This window comes from Notamacropus eugenii, chromosome 1, assembly GCF_028372415.1.
Source record: "Notamacropus eugenii isolate mMacEug1 chromosome 1, mMacEug1.pri_v2, whole genome shotgun sequence".
Classification (NCBI taxonomy): domain Eukaryota; kingdom Metazoa; phylum Chordata; class Mammalia; order Diprotodontia; family Macropodidae; genus Notamacropus; species Notamacropus eugenii.
In genome coordinates this window covers 232884155-232904145 of record NC_092872.1, presented here as the reverse complement: position 1 = coordinate 232904145, position 19991 = coordinate 232884155, and the positions used below count along the sequence as shown (strand labels likewise).

The window sequence follows — 19991 nt, the reverse complement described above, 5'->3', positions numbered from 1 at the left end:
GAAGTTCCTTCTTAAATCATGCTTAAATCTGCATCTCTGCTATTTCCACCTACGGCTCCATCTCTACTCTAGACTTAAGCAAACACATCCTATCTCTGTTCCAGGTGATCAGACAATTTTCATGCCTCCTAGTACCTCCTCACCAAGTCTTTTCTTATTAAGGCTAAACATTCCCAGTTTCCATTTTTTGATTAAGGGATCTAGCACCCCAAACTAGAACACAGCACTGTAATACTCCAATATTCCCCATGGAACATACTGGCTGAGTCACTTTCAGTGCTAAAGAAGCTCAGTAAACATTGCCACTGTTTGCTCCCACCTTGAGCTCACATTGGAAAGAAAAGGTCACAGGTAAGGAGGGAGCAGGAGCATGGATAACTGGAACAACACAGTCAGCTTGGGCACCTTTGCCAAGCTTTGGCTGATTCTTTTCAAAGTATATGTATACTTATACAACATACACTTAGGCTGGCCCATCAGTTAATCTTGTTAATTGGTCCAGAAGTTTTTTTCTAAATGTTCTTAGGGGACTTTGGAGAACCTTTAGATCAGGAGTTCTTAACTTGGGTCCATGAATTTATTTTTTTTACTATTTTGATAACTATTTTATAATATAATCGGTTTCCTTTGTCATTCTACATTTTGTGTTAAACAATGAAAATTGTTTTTATACAAAGGGGTCTATAGGCTTCATCAATCAATGAGATCCATAATGCAAAAAAAAAAAAGTAAGAACCTCTGTGTAAGGTCAAACTTTTCATTTTATAAATAAGTGAAGTGAAATTCAGAAAAGGTAATTGGTTTTCCCAATATTACACTGCTAATCATTGGTAGAGGACAGATCAAAACTAAGACCTTCTCCTATCTGACATCTGGAAAAGTAGAAGCCAAGGCATGACTTTAGCCAGGAGGGATGGGGAACAGAGATGTTATTATTTAGTTGCTGAATTAAAGTAAAAATTTTTTAAGTATTAAAGAATAAATTCAGAAAATTATGATAAAAATAGAAAGATACAACTACAAAGTTATATCTGTTAAACATATATGGATTTGTGTCATTTGCAGATTTGCTTAGTTCCTAAGTGAAACTGAATCTACATTTTAAGCAATAGTAAATTACATTAACAACTATTCTAACCAGATCTCCTGTGGGGAGAGTTACAAGTTGGCAGAACAAAAGGACTTGGGCCACATTTCAAAAAAAGAATTGGATAATTTAAGGAGGATAGGCTGAGGTTGACTTCCATTTATGTCCTGGAAAATAGGTCCATGTGACTTACCAACTATGTTTAAAAAGCTCTCACAATTCCTAAACAATGGCGTTGTTTATCCAAAATTTTTAGAGAAAGTGATTTGCAACTTTCAAGGTTTATAATACATTGAGGATGATTTACTCCCATGATAGACAGTGTTTGCCTTGACTAACATGGAGGCAGGAATTAAGTATAAGCATATAATTATATAAGTATAATAATTCTAAAAACTCATTTAAAGTGAGATAACTTGAAATGGTTAGAGACCTATGGCAATTTTTCTCCACTTACAGAAAGACCACTGACAACTCACTTTCCCATAGCACTTTCGGGATCACACAGTGCTTTTCTCAGAGGTGCTGCAAATATTATTTTCCCCATTTTACAGATGGGGAAACTGAGACTCAGAATGTCAACATGTTTGACCAAACTTACACGTATGAGAAATGGGACACAAACTGAGACTCAAAACCCAGGTTTTTTAACTACAAGTTAAATCAAGTCTTTTTTTTCTGAACTACTTTTTTAGGATAGGGAGGGTTCAGACTTAGAAAAATAGATTCTCAGAGCTAGAAAGTGATGACCTCAGAATTCATCCAGGCCAGCACAAAACTAAAATAGTGCTCTCCTTAAAACTGGTCATCTATTTTTCTGTTTGAAGATTTCAAAATATGAGGAACTCATTACTTCCTGAGTCAACTGACTTTTGAGTAATGTCTATCTAGTAAGTTGTTCCTTTTATTGTACTCAAATCTCTGTAACTTTCATGTATTGGTCCTCATTCTCTCTTCTGGGTCCAAACAAAGCAAATATAATCCTTATTCCAAGTGGTAACCCTCCAAATATTTAAAAAAGAGCTATCATGTTCTCCCTAAGCCCCTCTTCTGCAGGCTCAATATCCTCAGCTTCTTCAAACAATCTACATGTCTTAGTTTAAGTCCTCTCACCATCTGTAATTGCCATTTTGTCAATGTGATTTCTAGAATGAAGTTTTCCAAAGCTACACACAATATACAACCTGTGGGACTGACCAGCAGAGATATGATAGTATGACTATCTCCTGCCTCTTTTGGGATGCTATACCTCTCTAAATGTGGCTTATCGAGAGCATCCTTCTTCATGGTCCAGCTCTATGCCTTTAAATTGATTGTTGAACCATGCCCAGGACACTCTTCCTCCTCCACTTCAACTCTCAGAATCCCCAACTTCTTTAAGACTCAACTCAAATGCCACCTTATATAGGAAGTCTTTCCTATTTTTTCCAGTTGCTCCAGTGTTACACTCTAGGAATATCTTTTCTCTATATTACCTATATCTTGTATATGCCTATAAATATGCAAGTTGTCTATCCTGTTAAAATAGAAACTCTCTGAAGGCAGGGATTGTTTTTGTCTTCTTTTCTGGGAGTAGGGGTTCCCAGAGCATAGCAAAGTATCTGGTACATAGAAAGTACTTATTAATTTAGACTTTGGGGATGGCACATCATGTTATTAACTAATTTATTCCTTTTTGTTGCCTTTTTACTCCACTTAGACTTTTTTTAACTTTTTTTAACACAACTACTGTCTATCTGTGTTTCCCTTACCATGTAGAGTTGAGTTTTTGAATGCAACCAACTTATGCCCATTCCCATTAAATTTTATTTTATGAAAGTAGTTCCTGGCATTTAAGTGAGTAACATCAATTCAAAAAGGAAAAAGAAATCTACTACTAAGTCGCGTTTCCAACTTTCAAAACATATCAGAAAGACAAGCTTTTTAGGTTTTACTTGCAATTTAATGTCAGATACTTGGGTATTTTTTGGTTTGTTTTACATAGTATTTTTGAAGTTAATATTTGCCAGAGCTAAATCATCAAATCAAAATTGGAAATGGGGGCATTTGCTCCTTTTGATTTGAAGCAATTAAAGGCTTCATCTGCCATTCTGTGATGTACTAGATCATCTGTCTCTGAATATGTTTTCTTATCTTTTAAAACTTCCCAAAGGATACTGCAGCTGAAGGGATCAAAAGGAAATTTGATCTTTCTTCACATGTTCCCCAGGAGCTTTGCCTTCTAGTTGGTGACAGCTCTGTCTGGCTCTTTCCCATTTCAACAGTTCTGTTCTCAATTTACCTTCAACCTCTCTGCCCCCGCTGGGGCCCTGTGATGCATTTGCACATTGGACGTTAATAAACAAGACCTCTGATAAGAAGTGATGTATTCTGGGGATCAACTTTAAAAAGACAAAATGGCTGGATTTAAGTCCTTCTCAAGGAGTTTTCAAACAGAAACATATATAGGTTGTAATTATGTGCAGACACTCAAAGAAAGAAATCTGACAAGCAAATTGGTTCCATTTCAGATGGTACTCCTTCTTGTGCCATGTTAAACATCTACTCCTAGGCTCTACTCTACCTAACCCAATCTAGTTTCTAAGGCCTTAAAGTAAAAATAAAAATAAGCCCCAAAACAAGATTTTAGAGCCGGAAGTGACAATAGAGGCTATCTATCCTGACTTCCACATTTAATAGGAATGAAAACTGAACCTCAAGAGTAGAAATGACTTGCTTAAAGTCATTAAACTAGATGAGCAATAGAGCCAAGATGGGAAACCAGGTTTCCTGACTCCCAGGTTCCTTCCACCATATCATACCTACCTGAAATGTGTTCCAAGGTGTGGGCTGCAATCTCTAGGGCTTCCCCAAGTTGATGTGCTAAAGATCATTTTCCTTTAGCACAGATATCTGCCCTTGTGACAATAGCCTACAAGAAGTCATCTCCACTTACAGTCATCATTCTCCCCTCTAAATACATAACACTTAGAGTCAACACTGTGAGAAGCTCTGCCTACTGTCTCCTTTGGAATTGTCATCTTGCATGGCTATGTAACAGTTTTACTGTATTTATTTTTACTTCATTTTCCAAACTATATTCAATTTAACAAACCTTAATGAGTACCTACTCTTCACAAAAGTAGCTAGGTGACGCAGTGGATAGAGCACTGAACCTGAAGTCAGGAAGACTCCGCTTCCTGAGTTCAAATCTGGCTTTGGACATTTACTAGTTGTGTGACCCTGGGCAAGTCACTTCACCCTGTTTGCCTCCATTTCCTCATCTTTAAAATAAGCAAACCATTACAGTATTCCTGCCAAGAAAACCCCAAATGGGATCATGAAGAGTGGAACACAACTGAAAAATGACTGAAATACATGTGCCTGTTTCCTCATTTATGAAATGAGTTGGAGAAGGAAATGCCAAGCTACTCCAGAATCTTTGCCAAAAAAAAAATCAAATGGGGTCACAAAGAGACACAAAGCACTGGGCTGTTTGCTAGGGATATGATCGTGACACACAATGCCTGCTTTTAAGGAGCTTACATGATAATATCAAAGATAAGACAACTGCAACAACATCTATGGGGCAGGGGGAGGTGTTGTAAACAGTGCCAGGAGATTTGTGAAAAAGACTGCATGCAATGGGGAAGGATGACATAAATGAGGACGTAGCTCCTGAACTTGACCTTAAAGAAGAATTTTATGAAGAATTTCAACAGGACCATATCCGGAGAGAGACCATTCCACATGTGGAAGATGATGCATACAAAATTACCTGGGGAAGAAAAGGCAGGACTAGATCTGGGATGGGAAGCACTCCTGTAGGTAGGAGTGCAAGCTGTTAGAAGGCAGAAGGCTTGTCTTAGAGAGCTCTTTGCATTCCCCACCACTTAGATGATACTCAATACATGTTTGTAGATTGACTTTCAGAAGACAGGACCAACCTCACCAGTAAAAACAGCACTACATTTGGATTCAAAAGATATGATCTTGAACCCTGGTATAGACACTATGTGACCTCAGACAAATGCTTCCCCCTTTCTGGGTCACAGTTTTCTCAAGTTTAAAAAGTGAAGGGATTAGATCAAAGGTTCTTAACATATTTTTGTGTCATGTTGAATATTGTAACTATTCTAAGAGATGTTCACAAAGGTATTATTATCCCTATTTTATGGCTAAGGAAACAAACAGTGGCTAAGTGGTTTCCCTAAGGTCTCAAAGTTGATAAGTGGTCATTGAGAATCTAGAGTTGTAATTGGAACCTAGACTTTTCTAAATTACAGTCCAGGACTCTTTCCACTACCCCCTAATGTTGTCTGCTAAAAGCTATGGGCCTCTTTTCGGAATAATGATTTTAATAATTGAAGGAAATGCTAAATTTCAGCTTGAGATTAGTGAAAATTTGAATGAATTATTTTTCCCATCCAAGTTCACATATCCCCTTAAATCTCTCCATGGACCCTAGGGGCAGAAACCCCTAGACTAGATAATCTCTAATTCTAATAGCTTAAGATCCATGCTCTTGCAACTGTCCAGGTTGTTCCAATGGGGAGAGCAGAAGATTATCAGTGGTCTCTTGGCCCAACATTCTCAATATTTTCATTCCACATGTGACTAAGTGCCTCTCCTCACCCTGACTCAACACACACACACACACACACACACACACACACACACACACACACACACACACACACACACACCCTTCAAATTATTCAAACAGTGTCATGCATATCAAAAGTCAAAAGGGCTTCCTTGCTGCAAGGGGTTCTATTTTTAAACCACAAATGACTCATCACGGACTTGGGTCTCCCAAAAGCTACAATTTGTCAGGCTGTCAGAAGGAAGAACATGGAAATAAGGGGGGAGGGGAAAGAGAAGAGCCCACAGCTCTATTTATGCCATCCCTTTAGATATCCAAAGATGAGGATGTTGCAATTTCCATCACCACAGTGGACACTCATCCTTCCAGAGGAGGTGTTAGGCAGGACTCCTGTATCTTGGTTTTTGTATTTGCCTTAAGCTGTGTGGAATTTAAAAGTTTCTCATTCTAATCTCCTAGTAGATTCAAAATGAATCAAGTCTTTGCATGAGGCAACATTTTAATGCCATTCCAGTGAGACAGGAAAGACTGAACCCATAGAGCAGTGTCCTAACAACAGAGAACATCAAAGGGATCTAGGCAAGGACGTAGGGAGAAACATAGCTTGGTGTAGCCTTGGGCAAGAAAGCGGCATGTCATCTACAAAGCAATCCAGATTTTGCTTTGCATTTCACAACTGAAGGGGAAAGAGAGATAAGAAAAAAAGCAATTTCTTGTTATTGACAGAGATGCATTATGGGTAGTGGAAAGAGACTGGTATAAGTTAGAAAAGCCCAGGTTTCAAATACAGCCCTAAGTTTTCATTTTCCACATGTAGGCTATGAGACCTTAGGTAAGTTATCTAACCATTGCCTATTTCCTTAGGTATAAAACAGGGGTAAGAATACCTATTCTGAACATCTCATAGAGTAATTGCAATACTCAACACGTATAGGTGTACATGTGTATGGACTGCACATATATGTTCACGTGTGTATATACAAATATACATGTGTGCATATATACATGCCCATGTTTGCTTGTGTGTATATGTATATAGATGTGTGTGTATCTATACATATATGTGTCTAGTAATCTATAGCTATCTCTGAATATACATATATACATATACACACATATATGTGTGTGTGTATGTATGTATATGTATATGTATATATATATATGCACCATTAGATTGTAAGCTCCTCAAGGCCAGGAATTGTCTTTTGCCTCATTTTGTATCCCCAGAGCTTAGCAAAATGCTTGTCACATAGTAGGTGCTTAGCAAATGTTTAATTATTTATTGATACAACTTATAGTTGGGTGTACATAACTACAAACACACACATATATATACTAAACTTCATGTAAAACTCAATATAACTGATACATATATAATATATGTAACTTATAATTCTGTCTACATTTCCATATAACTTATACTTCAGTGTATGTATCGCAACTTAATAGTATGTCTGAAAGTATATTATACAAAAGTAAAGTATTTTCAGTTCAGCTATCACGTATTCAGTACCTAATGTATGCAAAGCCTCGTGTCAGGTGCCAGAGAATGTATCATTTTGGTAAAAATCTTGAGCACGTGGGCATATGTATTCATTAACGTCAGAAGGTAAGAATCTTACGGGAAGCATCAAGGAGAAATTAGGGGGAATGAAACCAAAAGGCAAGAGAAATGAAATGAAGTGAGGCAGCAGGTCCGAATTCAAAGCTGAATGCTAATAGGGATGCGATGCAATTGGTGTAGAAAGCATTTAGCAGCATAAAGATTTTTTCAAAGGACAGGCTGTTCTAGCCTAGAGAAGCTGACTAAGCTAACTTGTGTAAACTGCCTTCCCACCATGGCTCCTCCTGCCCTTTCCCCCACTGACCTATAGCTTTCCCTAAAGTTCAGCCTGAAATTCAAGAATTAGATTGACAGGTTGACTTTCCATGGAGGACAAGGGCTTACACAGTGCAATGTCGGGAGGGGGAAATAGTATATTTATTGCCAGAAGACTCAGATGCAATTAATGGTTCTGCTACTTATTACTCCTGTGATCTTGAGCAACCAACTTCCCGAGGCCTCTTTGGGTCTCAGTTTCCCTATCTGTCAAAGAAACAATTTGGGCTAGATGACAATAAGTCATGGGACATCAAAGGCCATTTAGTCCAGTCCACCCATTTTCAAGGTATGGAAAATGAGACTCAAAGAAGTTTAGTGACTGACCAATACCACACAGGTGGTAAAAACAATTTAGACAGGCTTAGAACCCCTATTATCTGACTCCAAGGCCATTGTCCCTTCCAGAGCATCATCCTGCCTTCTAAGGTACTTTTAAAGAACAGATCCTGGTCCTAAGTCAGTGTTTTCCCTCTTCTATATGTCAAAATCAGTTTTAGTTTAAATGGAATATACCAAGTGGGATATTAGGATGATTATGCACTAGGAGCCTAGGTTTGATTCCCAGCTTTATCATTGACTTGCTGCGGGATCCTGAATAAATCACTTAATCCCTCTTACCCATAGTGTTATTATTGCTAACATTATCTTTAACAATGATAACATTCATCATTAATAATTGTAATTGTCAATCACAATTATTAATTATTAATGATAACAACACATTTGTGAAGAATCTCAAGACTTGAAAAGTGCTTTCTCATAATAACCATGAGCTAGTTAGTATAATTCTTATGAATTCCATTTTACAGATGAGGAAACTGAGGCTCTAATAGTTTGTGATTTGAGCACTGTCTCATAGCTTGTAAATGCCTGAGCTAGAATACAGACCCAGGTTTTCTGACACCAAGTCCATTACTCATTTCAACATGCCTCTAGGTCTATAAAGGTCCTTCCATCTCTAAAATTCGATTTTAAGCTTTGTTCTTTTTAGCAAAACTGGAAGTAATTTTCCATTTTGTCCTCTTATGGATTCCTTAGTGAAGTCAAAGATCATTAAAGTCCCTCCCCTGAAGCTCAGTGTTGCCATATTGAATGCAGGTGTCCGTGGAACCAATGGAAAGGCATGATCAAAGTGAGTGCTCCTTACCAATGTAGAGAAAGAGGTAGCCCTGGAAACTTGAAGGCCAAAGTGAGTGAAATCCATCAATTTGAAATGTTATCACCTTACACCAACCTAATTCACATTAGGCAAAATCATAACCAGGTGAACAATAGAGGAATTTCAGCCAATAGAATGCTTGAGAACCATCTATTCGGTTTCACAGAAATTTGTGCCCATGGAGGAAGTACTCATCTTCCCCTGATCCTGACACTCCTATTTTTTTTATAATTGCCCCCATACCCTGCCATGTTAAGTAGAAGGAAAACAAACAAACAAAGGGCTTTTGCTTCACAACAGGGTTATGGTGGACTTGTAGCAGAGATGAGGCATGCATTTCCAGAAATGACTGATATGTTGATATTTGTGGTAATTTCCATTTTTTCCTACAAGGGAGAGATTGATTGGAAGGAAGAACAAGTCAGTGAAAAGTGTCAATGAGATTATATGCATGTGTATGTATATATGTGTGTATGTATATATATGTGTATGTATATATATGTACATAAAATATACATATATAGTGACAAAGATATATGTCTATGTGAAAGAGCATCAAGAAAACATTTTAAAAGAAGAATATGGAGATCTCCACTGAATTTGACTAATCCTGTGTGGATGATTTATATGAAAACATGGATAACAGTTGCAAAGGACAAAAAGACATGGAGGGGTTGCAATCTCCATGGATGGAAGGAGTGGCAACATAGTGTATTAGATAAGGCACTAGACTCAGAGTCAGGAAGGTTTGGGTTAAAATCTACCTCAGACATGTTCTAGTAGTGTGATCCTAAAAGTCACTTATATATCCTGGAACTCACTTTTTTCATCTATAAAATGAAGAATTTGGATTTGATGGTCTCTAAGCTTCCTTTTAGCCCTAGATCTATGGTCCTAAGATCCTAAGTACTCACTCCATCAGAATCGTGGAACCAATAAAGGACAATGAGTAAATACAAGAAAGATTTTTTTAACAACTGGCAAAACCTTCTTCAGGCTATCAGCTAGGAAAACGTAGTCTGAGTCTATATACCTCATACATTCCATAGCACTTGAGCTGGCAAATGACACAAATAGGTGCCATTGGGAAATTGATGTTCACCCACACTGAGTCTCTCATAAGGGTTAAATTTCAAACTGGAATGAGGACATCTCAATTTTCTAGGTATTTAAAGCTTCTTTTCCCTTAAGGCTCTCCTTCTTTTCCCACCCCTCTGTGGTTCTCTGATACTTTGCCATCTGATATCACATTCTTTCTCCCAGCTGCTCTACTCTACTGTTCTCTCCCTTTCACAGATGTGCAGTACTGTTCTGAACATCCTGACCTTGAACTTTCTCTACCCATAATTTTCTAAACTAAAACCTTACAATAAAAATGTCAGTAAAGGGTAGAGAAAATTGGAGGCTTTTTATAATACAAGAGAATGCTATAGCACAATGAACCATCTTTTGGAAAAGTTTAATGAATCTGACTGAAATGGGTGTGATAGAGAAAACAAAATGTTGAACTTGCCAGGTTCTAGTACTGACCTTCCCATTAACTTGATGAGTGTCCCATGGAAACTCACCTAATCTAGCTGGACCTGTTATCTTAGGCAGCTAAGCTCTGATACCAGATAAGCTTTGGGACCCATTATGATTCTAACATTCTAATCTCTCTACAATCTACTTCATAAATAAGGTAGAAGAAGATTAGAGGCCATGAAGAAGGAACAATGCAACCTAAAATAGGAGATAGAGCAGTGGATCCAGTTTCAGACACTTACTAACTGTGTGATCCTGGACAATTCACTTAACCGTGTTTGCCTCGGTTTCCTCATCTGTAAAATGAGCTAGAGAAGAAACAACAAACCATTCCAGTTTCTTTGCCAAGAAGAGAATTGGACATGACTTACATGACTAAACACAAGGTCCCAAAAGTAGAGGAAGCAGATTTCCTCCTGTACGAAATGCTAGGGGGTACAGTTTTGTCATCAGACCAACTGTGAATGCAGTAATAGTATGTACTTCTCTTGGATTCCCTACTATGTGCTAAACACTTAGTAGGCTTTTTGCTGATTCATGGTTGGTGACTGCCATCTCTGAGACCAAAACTGGAAGGAGCAAAATTTTATATAATTAAAAAGACCAGAATCTTGCTTCATAGAGCTCTGGATTTGTAGCCAGTGAATTTGGGTTCAAATCTCAGCTCTGCCCTTAATGACCTATGTGTCCTTTTTTTAGGGAATCAGTTCCCTCATTTGTGAAATGAGTTGTACTGCTCTAAGAACTTTTCCAGCTCTGCATCTGAGATCCAAATATCTCTTGCCATGGATTGAGACACTGAGCATAGATGAGTGGGGTGTGAGCCAGAGATGATGGAAATTAGCAAGGGCATTCACTCTAACCACAACCTGAAACATCCATAGGGATACAACTGCTATGTTGTATTTTGCAAAAAACATCTAGAAGGTAATTAAATTCTGCAACTCTGTAAGAACATAAATGAATTTAACTAATGGGTTAGCCTAGAATTTTTTATGAACTGCTCTCATTTGTACCTAACTAGTAACAATAGTATTAGAAGTCTTCAAAGGAGATTTCCAGACTTTCTTGGTTTCTTCAATACAGTTCAATTTATCAAGCATTTATTAAGTGCCTACTATGTGCCAGAAACACTGATAGGCACTAGCAGGACAAAGACTGAAATGAAAACACTCATATTCTCTAATTCCCTAAGTACAAGCAAATCCCAGAATCCTGTAGTACAGCAGTGTGTGAATTATTTGGGATAAAAATAATTTTGATATAATTTTATTTTGGGACATCATTGGTGATACATATGAGTTTCTACACATACTAGGTTGTTCTAGATCACATGATCTTGACTACATGAAACTAAATGAAGGGGGTTCCTTACTTTTAGTTAGGTCTCAGTCTTCATGATGGAGATTAGGTTATAAGCTTGTTTCATCGCTCTCTTTTTTTCTGTTTTTCATTTTGTGTTTTTAAGAGTGAATCTAACTCTAAGGAAATATATACAATTGAAGGCCTTAAAGAATTCATTTCAAAGATTGGTAGAAATATTATGGGGGTTGTTGATGGAAGGAAACAAAACATTTTAAGTATCAGTCAAGTCCATAATAAAACAGGGTCAGTTGCACTAAAGTACAGGTACAAGTGTGTTTGGAAACAACTCCACCACCAAGCACAGTCAAATTTGTGGTGAAATATCCTAATTCACTGACACAGAATAAGCAACGACTTTCAGGGACACCTGGTGTTAAAATAGTGAAAAGGTGTTGTCATGACAATATACTTGTAATGAACAAGATAAGGCAAATCCCAAAGTGCTGATAATTAGAAAAGGGTAATTTTCACTAATGAAACTACCATTCAAGGCCATACCAAAATCATTGTTAAAGAAGTCTAGGAAAGCTTCTGAGATGTGGGCATCTTCATCAAACTGCAATACATATACACCCCCCCCCCAAATGATTGGGGGATTTTTTTGTACTTTTAATAGAACTGGAAGCTCTGATAGATTGACAAGAATTATTCCAGAAGTATAGGAATCCCTCTGTTGATTATTTCTAATTTATCCTTTCTGTACCTTGTTTGTATAGATTTTTGGATGTTGTCTCTCCCATTAGACTGTGAGCTCCTTGAGAACAAGGACTGTCTTTTGACTTTTTTTGTATCCGCAGCACTTAATATCAGTGCCTGGTACACAGCACACTTTTAATAAATGTTTATTGACTGGCTAATTGAAATAGAGATAATTTGTTACAGCACTATGCCACATATCATGAAAGGTTAAAAAATAATTATCCAAGAGACGGAGATAAACATACTCAACTTATTAAAATCTTACTGAAAACCTGTGGGCTACATACAGTCAAGTCTTGACTTCAGAAAATGAGCTCAAAACTGGTATCAAAGTGCCACTTCTTGATGAAGAATTAGAGTGTATATCAAAATCTTGTGAACTCCTTTGACATACTATGTAAAACAAGCAATTGCAGTGAAAGAAGGAAATACTGCCTACTAAAAGATATTTGAAGACAGAAAAAGTCGTAAGTTTCATTGTGTGAATCAGCAAATTCATTTTTTATTTATCCCAAATAAGTCACATTCTATTGGAGTAGGTATTTATTAAATGTTCAGTGTACCACATGGCATACTGGGCTAACTAGTACATTTTGTCTTTCACTAACCACTCCTTCTATAGCTAGGCAATGCCGCCATATTGACGTTGATGAAAGGCAAAAGCCAGGACCATTTGGATAGAGTCAAGCCAGAACTAAATCTGAACACCAAGAAGTAAATCTGGAATGATGGAGAAAGAGGAAAAGGAGGAGAAGGAAGAGAAAAAGAAGGAAAAGAAGGAAGAGGAAGAAGAGTTCAGATTGTGACCATCTACTTACAGGAGAAATGAAAAAAAGAAAAGAAACGAAGTTTTATTTTGCCACAAATGAGTTGTTAGGTAGCTGAAGGTTTAAAAATAAAATGTCTCATTCAGGTATTAACTACCTCAACAGACATAGCTTTCCTGATGATTGGAACAACCATCGTCTAAGAAACAACAAATCAGTGAAAAGGGAACTCGACCAGAAATTATGGGGCCTGGCTTCAAGTCCAAGGTTTGACACTAACTAGTTGTGTGACCTTGAGTAGTTCACTCCAACTCTCTGGGTCTCAATTTGTTTATCTGTAAAATGGTTCCATTGCTCCAATGTTTCCTTCACTCCTAAAGTTCTATATGATCAATAATGTGTTAAAAGTTTTTCTGAAGATAGTCACAAAGGTAAAACTATTGCTTGACTTACCCATGCTTCTAAAGACCTGGAGGCAGCATGGCAAAGTGAAAACAATTCTAGTTTTGGAATCAGAAGACGTAGGTTCAAATCCCAGTTCTGTTACTTATTATTTCTGCAATAACGGAAAAGTCTCTAAATCTTTTTGGCCTCACTTCCCTCAACTGTAAGATGACAGTCTTGGTTTAGACATATAAGGTCCCTTCGAGCTCTAAATCTATAATATAGATCAGAAACTCTTAACTTCTTGTGTCATGGATGTCTTGGGCATCCTAGTGATGCCTTTGGACTCCTCAGAATAATGCTGTCTAGGTTGTTCAGTGGATAGAGAACTGGGCCTGGATTCAGGAAGACTCCTCCTCATGAGTTCAAATCTGGCCTCAGACACTAGCTGTGTGACCCTGGGCAAGTCATTTGACCATGTTTGCCTCAGTTTCTTCATCTGTTAAATGAAATGAAGAAGGAAATGGCAAACCATTCCAGCATTTTGGCCAAGAAAACTCCACATGGAGTCACAAAGAGTCAGACACAACTGAAAAGTGACTCAGAAACAATAATAATGTTTTTGTATAACATAGTATGCTTACATATGTTAAAATAATATAATAAAAATATATAGGATCACAAAAGCAATTTCTATTGGAATAGAGTTATAAAATGAATTAAAATACATTTTAACGAAAAGTTTATACACCTCTAAGAACTTCTGTGCTAGCTGGTTTCCATTCCTCAAGAAAGCCCTGTTTTCCCAGGCACATACCTATCATTCTTCACTACAGCTTTCCAGAGAGCTTTTGTGGACTATCAGACTACATGCATTTTTAACAACCTGCAAAATGGTAAATATCATTTTGATAATGTCTAAATGGTAGACAATAGTCATTAGCCTAAAGGAAGCCGAATAACAGCCCTGGGTGGGAGTGGGGTGGTATTGGGGGGAAGAATGGCAGTGAGAGGGGGAAGAAGGAGTTGCGAAAAGTTCTTTTTAAGTTTTATGGAAATATTTACATAGTGTTTACTTCCGTTTCCTAAAACTCATCCTGCTTCTCTTATTTCCAGCGGTCATAACCCTGAAACAGCCTTGTTAAGGATCAGAAGTCAACAGGAAAGACTGGTCAAATTAGCACTCATACCTCTGCTCTGGAGCAGCTTTTTAGAAAGGAATAAAAGAAGGCCATTAGAGACGACTTTAACAGCTTATAACCTTTCAGCTCTACTCTGCTAACAGCAGGTTGCTTGCCTCTCTGCGATGTTAAGCCTCATTGAAGTCACCAGTGATCAAGCCCTGACCTTCACTTTAAGTATATGCATTATTAAATATTCATAATCCACGTAGCTGTAGCATGAGAGGGACCTGAATTTAAACATTAATCAAGGGAATAAATATCTTCACACATGTGAATCATTATTGCCCACAATGCTACTGAAAGGATGCAAATCCCAAGGACTCCAAGCTGTCTCCCTTTCTTACAGCTTCTAACTTCCTATTGAAATTCTGCAAGCAGCATTGGCTTCCTATTATACAATTCATGAATTCTACCCTCTTTCTGCCATAGTTGTGTTTCTCCCTCTTATTTATTAGAAAGGAATTATTGGTCCTATGTCTTGGGGGAAAATCAGGGATGGAAGAGCGATAGTGACTTTATCACCTGGATGTCTTCCAAGGGACATTTTGGACTTGGTTGTACAAAAAAAAATCCTGTTATGGAATGGTACGGTGTACCAGAAGAAAGGGTCATCACTGGTACAAAAAAAAAATAGGAAATAAAGACAAAGACAGAAGTGACTGACCTCTGAATTTAACTCAAATCCTTAAGAGAAAATGAAAAGAAAAGGGAAAGAGTTAAGACTATATTTTGACAGAATTTGTGTTAAAAAAAAACAACTAGCGATGAAGACTTTTAATGCTTTTCTGTACTTGTTAGAGATTGTTGCAAACATCTAACTAAACACACAAGAGAATGTCTCCCTCTATATAATTAAAAAGCATATTCCTGCAATGAAGTGTAGTTTAACAGATTATAGAGCTTTTCACTTTGGCTATGTTGGCTCCCTAGTACCCTAGCTAACTCTGTCTTAGCTACTTTTTCACTCTTAGAATCTAAACTATTGGACAATCCTTAAAGATCTCCATGAACATCATACCAGTTTATAGGGTCCTTGACACAATGCTCCTCCTGGGTCCTATCATAAGCTAACCAGGAAGTGGAGTTGCTGATTGGGCAGGACTGCAGGAGTGAAATGAATGGAAATAATGAATCCATTGGCTCTTTAAGGTCTTGGGAGAGTTCTGAAAGTCGATACCAAAGAAACAAACAAAAGATATAGCTCACTTAAAAATCTCCCTGAACTACCTAATGGATATCAAAAAAGTCCAATAACTCTGAACAATATATCTTTTGATTAGTATAACTTCCATCACAATATCTTAGTGGACACTTAAATATCAAGAACATTGAGACAGATCAAATGAGGCCATACATGTAAAGGGATCTGCAAATGTTAGAATGCTATTAAAGTTAGAAAGTATTATTATTTATCTGCCAAATAGACCACAGGGTGAGCTACTCTGTACTCTCTATGCCTTTGCCAGAGGAATCAAGAGCTTGCTATGACTGCTAGCAGGAATTTTCCAGTCTGTTATATATCTGAGATGCTTAAATATTATAAAGATTGGCTCCCAACATCTAGCCAAGGCATACTAACCATGAGTTAAACAAGATAATAAATTCTAATGTGGTTTAGAATAAGACAACTGGATATTCCAAAGTTCTTCACTTTGACTTTGTCCTTTCATCTAACTTCCATAGACTTAAAATGTAAAAAAAAAAAAAAAGTCAGCTTCACTTTTTGTAGGAAAAGTTTTCCTTTTTTTGATCAAGTTTTATTTAACCATTATTAATTGCTTTAAGTTTGAGTTCACTCATATCCCACACATTTGGTTTTTTTACTTAAATAATGCCATCTTTAACAGACATTTTAAAGCTGCAAACCTCCAAGAAGACAGTCATTCATTCAGAGTATGAGCTATCATTAAACTTTTCCAGGTAAAATGAAAGAGGTAACTGTGCTGACTCTGGTGTTAGTGCCTTCTCCAAAAAAAGTAATTAAAAGCCAAAGATACAAGAAAGGTCTCAATAACCATAAGGTATTATTAATAACAGATCTAATGAGTTGGGTGACTTGACCACCTTCATACAACTCATAAATGTCAGTCACAAGATTTGAACCCAAATCTTTGTTTCCAAGGCTGGTTATCAATCCATCAGACCTTACTGCCCCCCAGTATACCAAGGCCCCTCTAAGAATATGAGTTACAGACTAATTTTTGCTATAGAACCATATTGTTCCCTATAAAAATGAAACCCTAGATTCAGTGTCATCCCCCACCCCCACCAAAGTACGGAAGATCCAGTATCACCCAGGAAAGGGAGGACTAGAGCTAGACTGAAGGACTGTCTTCAGACAGATGGGATGCTATGCTGCTGTTGCTGCTGCATGATGATCTACATTTGTACTGTACTTTACAAAGTGGTTTACATACATATAGTTACACAGTTTTTAAGGTTTACAAAGTGCTCTCATTTGATCCTCACAACAACCCTGTGAGACGAGTATCACAGATGTCATGATGCCTACTTTATGGATGAGGAAACTGGAACTGAGAGACAAAGCGACCTGCCCAGGATCACAGAAATAGTAAGTGGTACCAATCCAGGCCTTCTGAACCTAATGTCAGTGGTTACTGTTACAGTGTTACTGTTACAGTGCAGTCTGGCTACATTCTGGTTGTCTAAGAGTTTTCATTTAAAATCAATAGAACTTGTGAAATTATAACCCTCTGGATCAGTGTTCAGAACAGCTAACAGTAAAACTGCAGGAAATCTAGGGCTAATTTTGCAGCACAGATACTGCTGATAATTGTCTAAGGGTCCTCAAGATAGAATCTTACCAGCTTTATGAGAGAAAATAGTATCAGAGAGGATCGCAACCCTCTTTATTCTCCAGTTCCTTCCAGAGACTAGATTCATTGTGTAGTGTAGGGTATTTAGGAGAGAGAAATTTTGCTTCTAAATATCCCTTCTTCTCTTCCACATCCCATGAGACAAAGACAAAGTCTGGCTCTCCAAGGAATGGTGTTCATGCTGTGAGACACTACAAAGAAGGACAACATTTCAACTCTTTGTCAATAAGGATCATTATTTTATTTGTAGTAACAAAACAAGAGAGAGAAGAGAAAATAAAATGGTCCAGGAAGGGGCAAGCTGGCCATCCATTCATCCACCTAATTCCAGTAGCCATCCAATTCCAACACTCACCTGCAGAAGGAGACCCACATTTCCTGGAAGATGAGTACTATAGCCAGAGACTGACTTCCTGAGCACAGACCAGAGGTGTGATGGCAGAGATGAGGGGAGATATTGAGGACACACACTTTTATTTCTAGAGATAAGGAAAAGGAATTTAGTAAAATGTCAATTCAACAAGAAAAAAAGATAAGGAAACAAATATGGTAAATATTTTAAAATACTTACCTTTCCCAAAATAGGAATCTAAATTCTTCCAGGTCTTAAACAGCTCTGTTCCTTCTTAATCAGCATCTGATGTTTGATTGAATTTTCTCTGACTAAATCAAGTTATAGATATATGGTCCAACCTCGTGGGAGGCTGAATAACTGTTAGTAGTCAGAGATATCTGGATGTGGCTTCCTCCTAGAACAATATTCTGAGAACAAAATAGGAATCTTCTATGTCCTTTTTGTTTCCTGCATGGTTTCTTGAGTTCTAGATATAAATTCAGAGACTCTGAGGTAGCATCTAGATTCCCTCTGATATTATCTTCCACTTGTCTTGTGAATTCCTATATGTTCATGGTTATTTGCAGGTTGTCTCCTCCATTAAAATGTAAGCTCCTTCAAGGCCTGGGCCCTTATTTTTGTCTCTCTTTGTATCCCCAGCACTTAGCCCATACTTGTTGACCGTTGAATGAAAATATATCAAAGGGATTGATTTATTGGTATTGAGAAGGTACCATTCAGAAGTAGTGCTGAATGTGGGGCTTAAGAGTGCTGAGGTCTGAGTCTTCAGCAATGAAAATGTTGGATAGAGATAATGGCGCTCAGGAAATACCTTCACAGTGGGAAAACGAAGGAAAAGGTCCCCAAGCACAGTCCTTAGATTTTTGAATTACAAGCAAGATGAGCACCATCTGAGGATAATGAGATTCCAGCACAGTTCTTGCCCAGTGGGTTAACTGTCGCTTTGAAAGTTTCAACCACGATAGTCAGAAAAATTGTGGCTGCCAATGGTAGCTTTCATTTGAACCAGAACTGAATTGTAGTGAGCTCACAACCAGTGAGACTATGTTCTATATTCATCTGCCTTCAGCTAGCTAACCACATAGTGCTTGACACAGGCTAAGGGTCAGGAAGGTCTAACAACCCCCTCATATGGTTGCTTAAAAAGAGCTACCATAAATTCCACCTACAGAATCTTTGGCGGGGGAGGTGGTTTTGACCTCTATCCATCCTCAAGAGTTCCTGTGTGAATCTATAGTGCTCCTTTCCTTTAGGTACCAAGAGATTCCCTGGGAGACAATTTGGTTTTAAACTCAGTGTGAAAAGCAAAAAGAATAGTTTTATTCTTGCCAGGTGTTCCCCCAAACATTAGGAATACAAGGAAATCCTAAATAAGGAAATTAACCTATAAAAGCAACAGCCATGGCACTTCCAAATTACTTATGGCAGAAACCCTCCTGGTGAGCCTCCTTTGGGCTATAGATTCACCTTAAATGCCTCTTCACTCTTGCTTTTTTTTTCAGTTTGAATTTTGCTTCAAGAAGCAAGTCAGTAAACCCTACACTAGAGTCAATACTCAAGGTTGGGTAGAGTGGAACACAGGCATCCAAGTTCCTCTTCTTCTACCCCAGCCAAGTGAACACAAGAGGCTCTAATTATACTCCCCAAAGCTTTGCCATCTATGTCAACACAGAGGATCCCTGTCCTCTTCCAAAGATTCTTCTCACAATGAAGAAACTAGTGAAGTCATGTGTCAAGAGGGGAGAAAAAACTAGATACTCGGTACTTTAAAGGTTAGTCACTGTTTTAGAAAAGAGGGAGAAGAGAATGTATGACAATACTCACTTTGACGAATCTATGAAGTATATGACAAGGGCCCCAATGCTAAGAGCAAAGACTAAGACAACCTGTAAGAGAAAAGAAAACACAAGCATCACTTTAGAGCTGATCACAGGACAGTTACACTCTGACACATGCAGAAGACTGGCAACATCTATTTTTTAAATGGCCTATTGTTTTCTCTGGTGGCTTTTGGAGTGAGGTTCTACCAACCATACACAACATTGTTTTTCTTCATTGTATTTGAAAAAGGAACTTGTTCCACTGATGTAGGAGAGACAGATGCTTTCTGAAAGGTAAATTCTTCAGAAGTGGACTCATTCATTTTAGAAGATAAACTTTCCT

General features: G+C 37.7%; 1 protein-coding gene across 9 annotated transcripts in view; it reads right to left on the bottom strand.

Annotated features, from left to right (window-relative positions):
- KCNMA1 (potassium calcium-activated channel subfamily M alpha 1) overlaps positions 1-19991 on the bottom strand; it is a 904559-nt gene that overhangs the window by 414341 nt on the left and 470227 nt on the right. For all 9 annotated transcript variants that reach the window (XM_072636209.1, XM_072636218.1, XM_072636155.1 and 6 more), the window contains exon 3: positions 19653-19714. In XM_072636209.1, coding sequence (XP_072492310.1) covers positions 19653-19714 — 62 coding nt within the window. The remainder of the gene's footprint in view (positions 1-19652; positions 19715-19991) is intronic.